The sequence below is a fragment of the Pezoporus wallicus genome, unplaced genomic scaffold (genome assembly GCF_028554395.1).
Source record: "Pezoporus wallicus isolate ANWC-B61680 ecotype Strahan unplaced genomic scaffold, APGP_CSIRO_Pwel_v1 contig_8542, whole genome shotgun sequence".
NCBI classification, from domain to species: Eukaryota; Metazoa; Chordata; class Aves; order Psittaciformes; family Psittacidae; genus Pezoporus; species Pezoporus wallicus.
In genome coordinates this window covers 630,787-646,534 of record NW_026640148.1, presented here as the reverse complement: position 1 = coordinate 646,534, position 15,748 = coordinate 630,787, and the positions used below count along the sequence as shown (strand labels likewise).

The following is a 15,748-nucleotide window of genomic DNA, read 5'->3' as shown; positions in this document are numbered from 1 at the left end:
ATCCATCCAAAGAACACCACCCAGTGACAAACTGACCATAAAAAAAAAAGCTTTATTAACCCTTTTGCACCAGCAGTTCGTCAGGTATCCATTGCCAGCAATGGAGTCCAAGCCAAGTGATCCCATTTTCGGCCCCAAGAGGTTAGCACTTTACATTCACTTACAAAGCTGAGTGAGGTACATTTTCAGAAGTAGAAAGATTTGGTTGGAAGTCCCATAAAAAGATGGAGTGTTCCTTGGCCATTGTAATAGATTCAGAACTGGTATGGTCCTTGAGAACAGCACAATGCTAATGCAGGCACCGGGAGCTAGAGGCATCTCAGCTTCCAGGGAGAGCACGGTGACCACTAGAGCAAGACCCAGCAGTCCTCCAGATGATTCCTCCTCAACCTTTCAACCTCTCAGGAGTGAACTCCATGCTGCAGCTACAGCCACCATGTAGAAGATCTCATCTACCAAATGAGCTTGGTTTGGAAACCCAACCTGAGAGGGTTAAGAGAGTTCTGGACATAAGCTGTAAACTCAGGCTGAGAGGAACAGAGAGACCTCAACACTAAAGACAGGAAAATAAAACTGGTTGAACCAAAGGATATAACACTGCCTACAAACCAGGATGTGAAGGTGAAGGTAACCTGTATGCTTTTTTTCCTCTCTTCCCTAGTGCTCAACCAGGAAAAAGCCTTGATCTGGACACATATATCGCTCAAAAGGCACAGGAAGTAAAAGCGTTTCTGAATGACCTCGTGTGAGTTCAACACCAGTCTGACTGTAAAATAAATAAGTATGTGCAAGGTTAGAAAGATCACAACCTTCTCCTGCGTGCCATATCCTATTGTGTACAAAAATACACATGCGTGCATACACACACCTCATTGAGAATAAAAACCAGCACATACACCCCCTTAGCAAACTCCTATACATCTTTTGATAGGCATTCAGTACATCACCATGAGAAACATTTAAATTACTACCTTAAAATGTAACCAAAGGTGGTTTTCTTGTTTCCTATACAACCCTATAGTTATTTAGGTGTCTGCAATCCAGGTAAGTACAGTACATACAACCTCCCCCCCCCCCAAGAGAAACTGCAGGCTTTCAGTGGGGCATATCTTCCTACGTAACAATTGTCTCCCCCCATAAAATACTCTTGACCACGGCATAGTCTGTAAACCAGTTGGAAGCTCGACGTGTATGGGACAGCAAGAAAGAACAAGTGTTAAAACAGTGTTCCATACAAAAATCCCCAACAAAACAACCCAACCCAAAGTAAAAAGGTAGTGGCCAGTTCACAGGTAACTTGGCAGCAGTTTATAGATGAGATAAAATCAAGGTGCTTCAATTTACGTGACAGTCAACATTCTTCCCTGGAAAGGGAACACAAAGCTGAAACGAACCTCTCAGATGCTGTTGGACTCCTCACTCCTCACTTGCAGTGAGTACAGTTCTATTGCAGTTTTCAAGTTGTGCTGGAAGAATTCAGCAAAGTATTTGGGATGCAGGAGCGAGGAAAGGGAGAAACTCAACATGAGCTACAAACTGATTCACAGCTAAGGTAACGGTTAGAATCTAACTTCCTAAAACAAAGAGTTGAGGGCATCTCGTTTTCATGGTGTGGGACATTCATTTTGTTACGTGTGACACTTTTAGTCCGCTTTTCTGCCAAAACACAGGGGCCAAAACAACTACTTGTGTGTGTGTGTGTGTGTGTGTGTGTGTGTATGGAAGAACACTTGCAAAGGTTAGCTCTTAATTCCTCAAGGCCACTGGCTCCAGAGACCAGCAGAAGGAAGGTTTGAACTGTTGTAGGCAGGATGAATTTGTTCGTGTTAGCTGTAGAATACTTGCTTTCCTGTGAAAACAGTAAATATTACCTCAGTTTGAAGTTTAATACAGCACTTCTCCCTGAAACAACACTGTACAGCAGTCTGCCTCAGCCTCGCCAGCCTCCAGGCAGACAGGGTATCTTACACAGGCACATCAAGTGGGATTTACATCTTGTAAGAACATCTTTCAGCTGCAACTGTCCCTAGCACATTGCAAAGAGTGCAACCATCATCCAGCGTTCCTGGTTTTCCTATTTTCCTTGGAAAAAGACCCACCACGGTCATCTCACTCTGTCAAGACGTGATTGCCCAACTTGTTTTCAAGTAACTCTTCTTAATAACGGTCATTCCAGATCCTGTAAGTTTATTGTGCTTCCAGTGAACTGAGAGTTATCAGAACCTGCATCATCTTCAGTGGAATTGTGTGGCTCCTGTTAAAGCAAAGAGACAGCACAAAGGGGTCAGTGCCTTCATCTCTCGATGCTTTGAATGCTTATCAGTAAGATCACCTTGACATTTAGCCAACACCAGAAAAATGCTTTGAATGGTTTAGAGGAAACCTAAAACTCTCCTACTTTGGAGAACCCCCTCAAAAGGTTTTTCTTTGGAACACTTCAGATAAGCATTACTAATGGGGATAAATTTAAAATCACTATTTGTTTTTCCCGTATTAACTCTCTACCATGGCCAACAATCCTAGAACTCTTCTTGTATTTCTAGGTTTATCACAGTAAAGTGCTCCTCTCAAATAGTAAAGCTTTTATTTTCCATCCAGGAGAAGCTTAGTTAAGAATAACTACACTCACAGTCTATCAAAACCAAAGCCCCACAGGGTCAAGTAGAAAATGTGATTTATGTACCTGCCAATCCTTCACTGCTCAGTTCTCAGCTGCTCCAGTTTACCAGAACAGCAGCTACCAAAGCATTTACACAAGATGCTCCATGAAGCTTTCTGCATTCAAACACCACTGATACTCAGCAGTGACCACGGGCAAGCAGTGAAACCAAAGACTGGAGAAGTGAGCAGGCTTTTTAACCTAACTGCACTCCCATTTAGACACCAGTCTGAAATCTAGGCTCAAGATCTCATTTCCCACTTCCCACCTCTGCTGCAGCCTGATCCTCTTTCTTGACCCACTTCATATCTGCAAGATGGGATCAAGAAAACAAGGATGGAGTACTTCAGTAGTAAATGAATAGATTCAGTTATTCATTATTCAGAAACAGAGGAAGAAAAACAACCACCTGTGATATGTCAAAGGTTGGTAACATACACAAGATCAATCTTGCAGTGCCAGCTCTCTGCTTACTGCTTCTTGTAAGTGAAATTAAACTCCCAATGAAAAACACAGTATTTGCATTAGGCTGAACACCAGAGTGTTCACACTAAATTGCCTTCACTTTCACACTAGGTAATAAAGCACGAGGGCTCTGACATGTTGTACCTGAAGTATGTGAACAGGTAAATCCACTGTAAGCTGAGAATGCGACGAGGAAGACTGAGAACTCAGTTGAAAGGGCAAATCCCCCTCTCCTGGGGAATCCTCCTGTGAATACAGAAACATGACGCACTTACATGACCTCCAAGCATCTCAGCACAATGTGGCAAATTTCACTCAGCCTCACCTGATAAAGCCACTCTACTCATAAGGCCTAGAGCCACACAGGTATCTGGAAAGGTAACTGCCACTTAAATCAGCCCTTGAAAGATCACCATGCAAAATGGAAGTTGGCTAAAACTCATCACAGTGTTCCCTCCATCAAGTGTATCCAGTCTCAGAAGCTGAAAAGGATGCTCCCTACAGCTACAGTGTCCATATATTCCAGGCTGGACTGAGTACTACTACTGAACCAAATAAAAACATCTTACCCGTTTCCACAACATAACTGTTTGAGCCTCCAGCAGTTGTACTATTGAACCAGCTCTGTCTCCTGGCATTTCTAGATCTCTCTAAAGCCACTTTCATACAAACTTCCAAGGCAAGTGTTTCTTGCAGGCAAACGCCCTAAGGGACATGGTACATACCAGAGATCTCAAAACCCCATCTTGGGGCAGTAGTACCCAAGTTGGCAGGTAGTCAGGTCCTTCCATAAATGTGCCAGTTTGGCTAACAGAAGATGAACAAGCTTTTCCTCCTCAGCTCTTACCTGAAGAAGCTGAATTTGCACATACTGGGCTCCAGTGGCAGGGTCCCTTATTGTCAGCCCTCCATTTGGCAGAACTATGTTGCCACCCAGTCGACTGCCAGGAGCGGATGATGAGAAGTTGGTAGGACTCACTTTACCACCCTTGCTTTTCCTCTGACCAGAGCCAGATGCTGCTAAAAGAGAGAAGGTTTAGGATTGAGATGGTCAGAAGCAATTTGCCAGTTTCCTGCTAGCAGTTTTCAATTTGATGCAGTTATTTACGCTACACAGATGTCTGCCAACAGTACTGTATTATTAAGCACCATCTGATAATTGCCACAAGGCCAGACAAGAACCAGCTGATGAACTCCAACTGCTGACCGAGCACCTTTTGACACAGAATCTTTTAGGTTGGAAAAGACCTTTAAGATCATTGAGTCCACCTATTAAATCTAGGGATGCCATTAAAACCACATCACAAAGTGCTGTGATTTATTGCTCACCCCTGCGGTAGCCCAGAAGCCTCAGCATGCCTGTGGAGTTCTACAAAGGAATTAGGAAGTAGAACTGCTTTTTCTATTTTTAATTAGCAACTCATCTCCTGAAAAGTCATGTTCATCATACTCCCAAACTGTAACAGAAGCACAGTGAAGCTCATCTATTGACAGTAAGATTCCAAGGACTGTTAGGTAGAACAGGCTGCAGAAGCACAACTACCACAACCTTAAGCATTTTCCAGTTTAAAATCTGATGAACCACTTGCTTGTATCACATGCTGAAAACCAAAAACCTAGTCAAAATAAATGTCAGGATACAATCCTGCCAGCTGCTCCATGTTTTGGGTTTTAAACCTATAGTAAATAAAAGGCTTGGAAAACTTCCTTTTAAACACTGAATTTCCCTCTATAGTGTACATTCAACCTAGTTAAACCTAGTTATCCCTCTGTGTGATGATGCACTGAACCAGAACTTATACAATTAAGACTTTCACAGATACAGAAACATGACAGTGCTTAATTCAAACCTAGTCTCTTAACTCACCTTAGAAATTATCACCTTGATTGTCAGAGGTGGAAGGTCTGAGAGACAGCAAGGAAGAACTAAGCTATATATATGTGATATTCCACCCCAGCCCCAAGGATAGACACAACTCAAAACACCTGAGCTCACATAGACCACATCTGATCTGACAAAGTAACAGTTTATAATCCACATCAGACAGCTCTGAGTCAAATGAGTTCAAAAGAGGATGCATTCGAAATCAAGACCTAAACCTCACCCTGCACAAGAGCTCCCTACTAGGCTAAAATCAAAGAACGGGGTTCGAGTAGTTCTAGATAACCAAGAAATGAATTCCTTAACGCTGCATATACAGTGACAAAGTGAAACAGAGAAGTGAAACAAACTCAGCTGATCTTTTCAATGTCTGTACTGAGTAAAAGAAAACCCAATAAGGTAAGACCAAAAGCACAGACAACAGAAAGCAAAGTGATCTCAATTATGTATTTTAAGAAGAAATCAAAAAGCAGATTAAGAGATGGAGAGATAGTGTCTTGTTAACACTCACCAAACATGTGGTGCAGATCTCCTTATAAGCTTACTGTGAATTTGATATTGCACAGAATGCAATTACACTGAGCAACAGATGGCACACCACATGCATAAGTACTTTAACTAGCAATGAACAGGATGGGGTGCTTTAGGATGTTCTCAGATTCCTGTTCTCATTTCAGTGCCAAATCCCTGAATTGTATATAGGAAACTGAACAAAACGAATGGCTTCTCACCTGTGCTGCTCCCATTCCCTTTTTGTTTCCTTTTCTTGGCCAGCTGAATGGCTCTGTAGTCTGTTCTTGCAGATCCACTGCTCTCCTGGTGAAAGAAAATAAAGCCAAGAGATGCAAAGTTTTCTTACTTCCTATCTGGAGTTGAACACAAAAAGAAGTTAGCTCCACATTCACTTTGTAACATAAACTAAAAGTTAAGTCTGCAGTAACACAGTAAAACAGAAAGAGAAGAGTACTCAAAATGGGAATGAGGACCGAGATGAAGATGTTTCGGTTACTCTCCCAGCTCAAATCTTTCCCTGGGATGAAATGCACAAGACATACCACATACTCTTGGGTGTTCTTGTAAATCCCATTTCTTTCTCAGATAGACGGATGTTCATTTTCTAATCCCTTAACTTTCCCCACCAGAATTCCAGTATTTCTCAAGAGGATTTATTACCACACCCAATCTACTTCTGATTAACCCACGACAAAACCTATTCAACATAACATTCCACGCCCTTCAACAAAAAAAGCCAAAACCTGAGAGGTCTCCCTAAGAGGTATCTCAGTTATCCACGGGTAAAGCAGTCACTGCATACCAAAAATGAGCTGCCAGTTACGGTGCCAAGGTCCATTTCTTTCTGCGCACTGTAGCTCCCTGGAGGGTTGGAGAAGACAAACTGTGTCACTACTTTGCTGCCCTCTTGTTGACCAACAACATCCGAGCTCGGAAGCAGATTGCGTTCAGCTTTAGTTGGTGTTAGTAACTCAGGCACATTGGTACCACCGAGGCTACTAGAAGGAGTCAAAGCGGCTGTGTCGATGGTTAGATTATTGCTGGATGTCAAACCGTGCACATCTTGGCTGGAATTCCTCACCGATAGGGATGCTAGGGAACCCAAGGCTTCTGCATTGACAGTCTGTACATCATCCAAATTTAAAGTGCTTTGCTGTAGAACTGTTGCACTGGTTCCCAGCAAGAGAGAACTGTCCAGGCTCTGTGGCATATCGCTGCTCGTCACCAGTATCAAGGGGTCGACTGCCTGGCTCAAAGAACTGGTGCTGACAGGGAGGTTTCCTCCCAGTGTTGAGCCCACCGATGCAACATCAATGGTGACAATTCCAGAGTTCACCAGTGCCATGTCTGTTGCAGTTCCAGAATTGTTACTAGACACGTTGGAGAAGAGGGATATGAGGTCTATGTTGCTGAGATCGCTCTGTCCTGGACTAGTGAGCTCACTACTGGGTGTGAGGGAGCTGGTTGCTTCGAGCTGAGTGAGGAGGTCTGGAAGAGAAGAGGTATGGCTTTAAGATAAACCTTTCATCAGAAAATGAGGAGGAAAAACATGAATGATCAAAGGAGGAAGCTTCAAACTGAAACACTTCCCAACTGCCCTGAAAGCAGATCTAAGGACACGAAGCTTACTGAAATTCACTCCTTTAACGAGAAATTTCAGTTACAAGAGCACTTGCCAAAAGTACCACCAAGGCAGACCAGACCAAGTTAGGTTGCAGAGGAGTGGGAGTGCAAAACAAAGAGCTTTTGGTCCTCGCTCATGTTTTACAGATGGCATGGAGAAGGAGAAGCTCTACTTCATTCAAAAAGCTGCAATTTCATAGAATCACAGAACAGCTAGGGTTGGAAAGGACCTTAAGATCATCCAGTTCCAACCCCCCTGCCATGGGCAGGGACACCTCACACTAAACCATCTCACCCAAGGCTCTGTCCAACCTGGCCTTCAACACCATCAGGGATGGAGCATTCACAGCTTCCCTGGGCAACCCATTCCAGTGCCTCACCACCCTCACAGTAAAGAACTTCTTATATCCAATCTAAACTTCCCCCATTTAGGTTTTAACCCATTACCCCTTGTCCTACCACTACAGTCCCTAATGAAGAGTCCCTCCCCAGCATCCTTATAGGCCCCTATAACACAGGTCAAGCTCAAATCTCACTTCCTGATACTCAGTTACAGGTGCCACTAAAAATTTTAGTGAGGGAAAACCAATTCCAGTCTGGGTGAAGATTCTGCCATTTGGCTCAGATTTCAACAACAGTAAATACACATTTTCCTTAAGAAGACATCCAGGTTTTCCACTGCACCATCCCATAGTTTGAAACGACTACTTTACCTGGGCTGAAGTTATGCTGTTTGACCATGTGCGTCTTCATACTGTGTTTGGAAGTGAAAAACTTATTACAGCTGGGTACAGGGCAACGAGTCTTTAAGGAGTCCACATCCTGAAGATGTTTTTTGGAGTGAATATACAGGCTACTTCGTGCTGAAAACTTTGCACAACAGCCTGTAGGGAGATATACAAGGCTTTAAAGTGTCATCTGATTTCAATCTGATGTTGCTGTTTAGTGTCTCAACAGAATAAATGAGAGTAGCTTTGCGAACTCTATTTGCAGTGCCCATGTATGCATTCAGAGGAATCAGAAGAAAATCAAACACATATTGCATTGGTTTACATCAAGGACATCTCAGTGGGTAGGGCAGTGCAACAACCTGTTTCTGACAACAAGAAACTCTTTAAGTCAGGCAGTACAATGCAAAACCTCTCCCTGCTACAGCATATTAAATGTTACCTCTTCATGATGACTGCTGGCAAAACCATTAAAAAGAGAAACGATCACCAAGCAGAGCTGCTTTTCTTTATGAAGCAAGATATTATAGAATCCCAGACTGGTTTGGGTTGGAAGAGACCTTAAAGCTCATCCAGTCCCAACCTCCCGCCACACGCAGGGACACCTTCCACTAGAGCAGCTTGCCCAAGCTCCACCCAACCTACTTAGTTTTACCTCTTCAAACTCTGTTAGACGACTCCACTCTAAACTGTCCCAACCCCACAACAAAACTTGTGCTTTGGGAAAACACACACAATCTTTAGGCAACATATGCACAACTACCAGTTAACACATTAGAATGGACCAATACCTTCTACTGGACATTCAAATGGTTTTGTACCAAGGTGAGTTATACTGTGGCCTTTCAAGTGTTCTGCTCTTGTGAAGGACTTCCCACAGCCTTCTATTGGGCACATAAATCTCCTGTCATCTTCATGCTTCCTGCAAGGGAAGGCAATTACCATTGGCATGATTAAATCCACTGCTGCTTAAGTAATGGAAGAAAACCAAACAAGCAGCAAGTGATTTAGGGCAGTATAACCAGAAAAGGTTACCTTTTATGTCTCAGCAGCTTGGACATGCTGGTGAAAGACCAGCCACAACCTTCGAAGTCACAGATAAAAGGCCTTTCACCTTAAGCAAAGAAAGGTTATGTTAAGAATCTAATAGGGACAAGCACATTGCTACTAGAAGATCTCAGAAGCTGTTTCAACTGAATCCATTTAAGACAACTCAACCACCCTCTCCTGCCAGTCACTGCAGAGTACTGTGATGCCCCTTCCCTCTTAGACAGTCTGAGCCTTCTTTAACTCCAGGCTACTGCATCTTTCCATATACATCAGGAAGCACAAATAATTAATGACTGATCCATGTCTTTTTAATCTGAGCCACCATGAAGATGCTTCAATAGCCAAGAATAGTGTTATTCAAACTAGAAACACAACTGAAATGGGTTCTGTTTTCATGACCTGTGACTGTATGTTGACTACAACAGTCTGAAGTTGGTTTCTAACCCATCTAAGAATCTTCACTCAACAAAACAACACTTAGAAAACAGTTTTCCCAGCACACTGAAGCCAATGTATTATCTCCCATGCTTTCCCAGGTCCAAGTCACCCTCACAGATACCTGTGTGGCTCCTCATGTGGATTTTCAGTCGGCAGGCTTTGTCATACTGCTTGTTACAGCCAGGGAACGAGCAGCAGAACTGCTCCTGCTCTCGGAAGTGGGCTCGATTGTGGGAGAATAATGCACTCACTGTGATAAACGTCCTTTCACACCCTGGGGAGAGAGAAGGAAAACAGCGCATGGGCTTGATGCAAAACTGAATCAGGAAACTGCAGTATCTCCCTCCAAACTTTTAGTGAGGGACCTTCATGATCCTTCTTCTAGGACAGTCCATCCTAGTACATAGAAAAACCAAACAGTGCAATCCTAAACTACGCTACTCCCAAGGACTATGATCATTTAGCCCAGGTGGGCAATCAGAACACATACAGCCTGGTGTAAGGCACATCACTAAATACTCATACTGCGCTTCACAACAGCACAAAGCCACGTGGTAAACTGACCAGTGAAAGCGCAGCACTCTCCAGCTCCCAGACTGTCATAGAATCATGGAATGGTTTGTGGTGCAAAAGACCTTAAAGCTCATTCAGTTCCAGCCCCCTGCCACGGGCAGGGACACCTTCCTCTAGAGCAGCCTGCTCCAAGCCCCTGTGATCAACCCGGCCTTGAACACGGCCAGGGATGGGGCAGCCACAGCTTCTCTGGGCAGCCTCACAGAGAAGAACTTGTGCCTAAGAGCTCATTTCAATCTCCCCTTTGCCAATGTAAGCCTCCTGCCAAGGGCCGGGCCACCTTCCATGAGACCAGGTCGCTCAAAGCACCCTCAATAACCCAAGTGACCTGGAGCTGGCTCTTCCTCACGACTCAGGAGGGGAATGAGGGCCAGCAAGGAGGAGAAGCGAGCTTTGGGGACGGGAGGGGCCGCGGGCCCGGCGGCTCTGGCTTACCGGGGAAGTCGCAGCGGTAGGGCCGCTCGGGCTCCAGGTGGCTGCGGCGGCGGTGCGCGGCGAGGCGGGCGGCGCTGGGGAAGCGCTGCCCGCACAGCTCGCACTTGTGCGCCGCCTCCTGCTCGTGGGCGCGGCTGTGGGCCCGCAGGTTGTAGACGGTGGTGAAGCGCTTAGAGCAGCCGGGCGCCGCGCAGGCGAAGGGCCGCAGCTTGTCGTGCGAGTGCAGGTGCCGCCGCAGCTTGTAGGCCGTGGCGAACGACCAGGCGCAGCCCGGCACCGGGCAGCAGAAGGGCCGTGCCGCCGCACCGCGGTCCTCCTCCCCGCCGCCACCACCACCGCCACCGCCGTGCGCCGAGAGGCGGTGCAGCCGTAGCTGCTGCTTGCGGGGAAAGGCCTCACCGCAGCGCGGCTCCGGGCACGGGAAGGCCGGCGGAGAGCGCGGCCGCGGCCCGCCCGGCGGCTCGGCAGGGCTGGCGGCGGCGGTGGCGCGGGGAGGCGGCGGCGCCGCGGTGCCCGCGGCCTGCTCGGCGCCGGGGCCCAGCGTGAGGACGCCGTTCTCGATTCGCACCACCAGGCTCTGGTTGTTGATGGTGATGGTCCCCGAGAACGAGCCGTCCTCCGCCCCGCCGCCATCGCCGCCGGCGGGGGGCAGCGGCGGGGGAGGCGGCGGCGGAGGAGGCACCGCTCCAGAGGCCTCCTCCTCCGGCGGCGGCGGCTCCGCTGGCGGCGGGCCGGGCTGGGCGCGTCCCGCTTCGCCGCTTCCCGGGCCGGCCTCGGCCGCGCCGCGCACCACGTTGAGGACGAGCAGGAGCCCGTCGTTGTCGGGCGCGGGCCCCGCCGGCGGCGCGCAGGGGCTGGGCGCCGGGCTGGCCTCCGGCTTCTCCTCCACCAGCAGCACCGGGAAGCTCACGTAGAGGCCCGACGCCGCGGCGGAGGAGGAGGAGGCGGCGGCGGCGGGCGAGGGGTCCCAGTCGGGCTGCGGGCGGCGCGGGGCGGCGGGCGGCGCAGCGGGGCCGCCATGTTGCGCGCCGGGCCGGGCCCGGGCCGCCTCCGCGGCGGGCAGCCCCTGCGTTTCCATCTTGGGGGTCCCTGTAGCAGCGCCTGAAACCGGAGCCGCGGGGCGGGGCCGGCGCGGGGCAGCGGGGAATCCCGGAGCGCGGAGTTACGGAGCGGAGCGGGAGGCGCCGGGGAAACCCGGAGCGCGGAGACACGGAGCGGAGCCTGGGCTGCTCGCCACGGTCGGGGTCCCCTTGCCCCAAGGGAGGATGTCCGCGGGCTACCGGACCCCAGCGAGGCGCTGCACAGCGATTTGCACCTCTAACAGTGGCACAATTGGAATTATTTCAGGATCTGGGGATTGTTCCGGGATTTGTCCATTCCTATTAATGGCGAGGAAGAGGTTGTGCTAAAGAGGAGCACTTCCAAGCTTGCAAACCACAGTTGGAGAGTTAGAATAGGTAAATATATCAGCAAAATAGCCTGGGGGTAGGCAAGAGGCTCTATAATAACATATTGTTACTCAAATCAGTTGAACCTATGAAAAAAAAAAAAAATCCTAAGGATTCGCCTAACCCATAAAACCTATTTTTCTCTCATGTCCAGCTGCCACCTGGCTCTCCAATATTGAAGGAAAAGGTAAAAACATCCCGTATTTGCAGTGGAAATCACACCAGGCCCCTCCTGCTGTGGCAGCGAGGAGCAGTCCCAGCAGATGGTGCTGTGATCCTTCCTTCCGCTGAGCGATTCAGCATCAAATCTTCAGGAGCAAGGCTGCGAGGCTGCTGGCCAAGGCCACGGCTGGCGCTTCTTGCCATAGAGCTGTAGGCTCTATGTATGCGTTAGCTCACTACAGAAATCCACTGCCTCTACATCCAGTGGATGGGATCTAACGCAGTACCTACAGAGATGGACAGCTTGAAGGCTGCTCTCCCCGAGTTGGGTTTGTCCAGCAGTGAGCTCAGCTACCCAAAACCAACATCAGCATCCCCACAGGACAACAGCCCATTCACAGTCCCAGCTGCTCTGCAAACAAGTCGAGAACAGATAAAAGAAGGCTCAGCAGAGCTCAGAAAGGGAATCTTCACATGGAGCTGATGGATGGTGGATGTCACCCATTTCATCCCAGGCAGGAACAGGCTACTGCTTCCCTAGGCCCTCCCAAAGGTCCTGTAGAAGTCAGTCCGTTCACATTTGTTACGAGTTGAAATGTGCAGTTTAAAGACCAAAGCAGATTTAAACATATACACATTACTATTATATACTACATAGTTAAACAACTGAATGGTCATAAATGGGAGCAACTGCTCATCATTTCTGATGCCTTTCTGTAACCCAAGCATACTTGCAAATTTATGTCCTCTGGTCAATAAAGCTACAAGGATGAAAATAAGGTTCCTTTTTGGTCTGGGATGTGAAGGTGAGTTTGCTGGTAAGTACCCCAGTACTAAACAATACAGAAGGTAAAGAAATCATCATAAATATTTCATCAACAACTTCTCTTTGGTGGATTTTTAACTCAGAATTAAGACAGATCGATGGAACAACTCTAGAATCCTTAGTCCAGACAAGCCAGGTATTTTCTGGTTGTTCCTCTTGACACAACAGTACCCTAGTGCTTTTGGACTATGAAGACTGAAGTGGTTTTATACACCACCAAGATACTAATTTTGGACCCAGTCCAGTGTGGTTGTTACTAATAGGTAATGTATAACATATGTCAAAGCAAGGGCTGTCAAATCTGGCTGGCAACTACTCACATCTCAAGCGTATAACTTGGCAATGTGGGTGTTTTTTCCATAATATAAAGCAATTCCCATCAACTGCAGATTGCACCTCACAGAAGGCTCAGTTACAAGCAGATGCCACTCTCGCTGTTCATCTGGAGACATACACAGTATGTGAACAGAGTAAAGAAATGATTTGTGAGTCCAAACAAATGCTTTCCCCTTTACCTGGCACCAGAGGCAATACAGAGCTGCAGAGTGTGCTCACCTGGCATGTACCAACAGTTATATAGCTTGGAGAGCCCACAGTCCTGTGGACAGAAGCTCATCACACCTCATCTGCAGCAGGCAATGCAGTTTTACCTGTGTAAGCCCTTTCCCTTCCAATTCTAGTTCCTTTCCTTGCAATGAATTGCAAACACTGTTCCAAATACATTAGTGAAAAGATTATTCCCAACATCAGTGGAGCTGTCACAGACAGAGGTTTACCCCGGTAACAAGTTAAAGGGAAAGAAGAGGAGCTCACATAGACATTTGTAAAGCTTTTATCATTTGGCCAGACAAAACAGGTATTGAGGAAGCAACTTCAAATGTATCTGCATGGACAAAATTGCACTTTGAATACCGCTAGTGTTTCACAGCTTGCTCCAGGATGCTCTCATCCACCACCTTGTGAGGGAGAGTCACCTTCAGCGTGGCATTCTCCTTCATTGCTTGGCAGATCGTTTCATAAGCATAGTCATTACCCGACCAGCAGCGCCTGGCAACCTGTCAGACCGGAAAATCAATGGGTGTAAAAATCCTGCATTTCTCCTGCCACATCCATCATTGCACAGCATCTGTGCAAACACCGGTGCCCAATTTCGTAACAATAAATCCTTCAGCCAGTTTCTAGTTTCCTTACTGATTTGGGAAGTGATTTTTGTGATATCTACTTCATTTTCGGGAGTGGTATTTGGGTACACTTGGTACATCTTCCTGCAGAAACATACCATTGGACAGATAACACTGGTAGAGCCAGGCACCTTAAAAACTTCACAAAAGTCTCCCTTTAAAAGTCATTGTGCACTCAATCCCAGCTCTGTAAAACTAGCCCTTGCTTTAGACAACAGCGTCTTTTAAGCAATTGATGCTTTTGTAGTGGGATAAGGCAAGAAGGAATCCTGCAATTCTCTTGAGAAGTGAAACAGAACAGATCATATCAGTATTGGCAAGGAATTCTCAATACATCAGGTCCTTGAGAGGTTACATAACTGAAATACAACAGGTCTTATCCTTTACTTACACTGCCAGGTTGATTTAGTTCTCTGCAAATATTGAATCAAAACCTCTCTGCCATTTCAGAGATGGGATCCTAGTCTTAAACCCAGGCAGGATCTATCTGGACACTAATGGAATGCAAAAACTCTAATGGTAGCAGCGATGAGCTGGCATTTAAATGACAGGCCTTCCGAGATCCCTAGATCTGTAAAGCTGGGAATAGACAAGACTGAAGTTCATACAGTTGTCAATTGTATTATGTAGGCAAACAACAATGCCAACGTGTCTATAACTACACTATAACAAAGTTATAGTAAGCATGCTTCCCTTTCTGCTTAAAGAACAAAACACACACTGATATGTGGGAATTATTGGGCTCCAGTACATTGTAAAGTCAGAAGGGGTGGTCCCAACGCCTTACAATGAGTTCCTTACCCAGGAATTATTCAGCCTCTTTTAGCACTTAAAGTCCTTTGAAGTTGGTTGGAGAAAAAGAAACCCAACCAAACAAAACAACTCATTGATTCCACTAGAATGAGGCTCATAACCTCCCATATTAGAAGCAGGAAGAGAATGAGTCTCTTGGCCTATTAGGACTATTCCTGGGGTACAGAAAGCCAGATGCTAAAAACTGCTGCTTGAGTGCTCATACTCCCCATTCAGATAGAAAAGATAGGAGCACTGGGACCCAAGTACCTAAACAAGCATAGTCCTGAAGACAGGAAGATCTTAAAGCGGACATATGTAATGAGTTTTGCTTACTCCATTGGAAACATCCCAGCTGAGCATCATCTTCGCCCGTTCTTCAGCCTCCTTAGACCCATCCAAAACCAGGCCAAACCCCCCATTGATCACTTCACCCCTAAAAAAAAAATATGGATTTAATACAATTAAATCAAAATCATTCAAACCAATCCCACAAAACTCACAGGAGGTGACTTGTTCAGTTGCAGTGCAAGGATGAGAAAACAGAAATGGTGCTGAATAAGAGACGCTGTCAGTGACTTGTTTTACTTACACACACACATGCAAAAAAAGCGGGATTTAGCAGAGCAAAGGCCTCATTTCATGACCTATTCCACAATCAAACCTATTCCACCTGTCTTGTAATGCCCAGCTATCAGCCAGCATCTGCTCCAAGCAGGGGGGCCAAGCCAGGCTTGTGCTGCACCTCCTGAGCACTGGACTGGGTGTAGAAACAAGTAAGGAAAGGTTAACCCTGCTGATGGGACACTTACCTGCCTCAGGGTATTATCAACATTAGCTGTTCATTTGCTACACTAGAGCCTGCCATATAGATAGGATCAGGAGGAGGACCTGTACTTACTGAAGCAGACAGATGGATCTATTTATATTCTCCTGAGACAAATGAAAGAGCAGAAGTATCTTATTAAAAGAG

The 15,748-nt window shown here is 46.7% G+C and overlaps 2 protein-coding genes across 4 annotated transcripts in view; both read right to left on the bottom strand.

Annotated features, from left to right (window-relative positions):
- Positions 1-2,137: 2,137 nt before the first annotated feature.
- ZXDC (ZXD family zinc finger C) lies at positions 2,138-11,533 on the bottom strand. 3 transcript variants are annotated; one of them, XM_057417533.1, is made up of 10 exons: positions 10,367-11,532; positions 9,480-9,632; positions 8,906-8,984; positions 8,662-8,792; positions 7,856-8,026; positions 6,322-7,007; positions 5,738-5,822; positions 3,972-4,141; positions 3,269-3,370; positions 2,138-2,254 (listed from the first exon to the last, which is right to left on the bottom strand). In XM_057417533.1, exons 1-10 carry the CDS (start codon positions 11,442-11,444, stop codon positions 2,168-2,170), a joined length of 2,742 nt encoding a protein of 913 aa, XP_057273516.1. In that variant the 5' UTR covers positions 11,445-11,532; the 3' UTR covers positions 2,138-2,167. The 3 variants fall into 3 exon arrangements, with proteins under 3 accessions (XP_057273516.1, XP_057273515.1, XP_057273517.1); XM_057417532.1 differs by having other exon boundaries at positions 3,972-4,144; positions 10,367-11,531; XM_057417534.1 differs by lacking the exon at positions 3,269-3,370 and having other exon boundaries at positions 3,972-4,144; positions 10,367-11,533.
- A 2,104-nt stretch (positions 11,534-13,637) lies between these two features.
- UROC1 (urocanate hydratase 1) overlaps positions 13,638-15,748 on the bottom strand; it is a 35,775-nt gene continuing 33,664 nt past the window's right edge. The window contains exons 19-20 of the mRNA XM_057417536.1: positions 15,112-15,211; positions 13,638-13,857 (exon numbers count right to left, since the gene is read on the bottom strand). Coding sequence (XP_057273519.1) covers positions 13,717-13,857; positions 15,112-15,211 — 241 coding nt within the window. The 3' untranslated portion in view covers positions 13,638-13,716. The remainder of the gene's footprint in view (positions 13,858-15,111; positions 15,212-15,748) is intronic.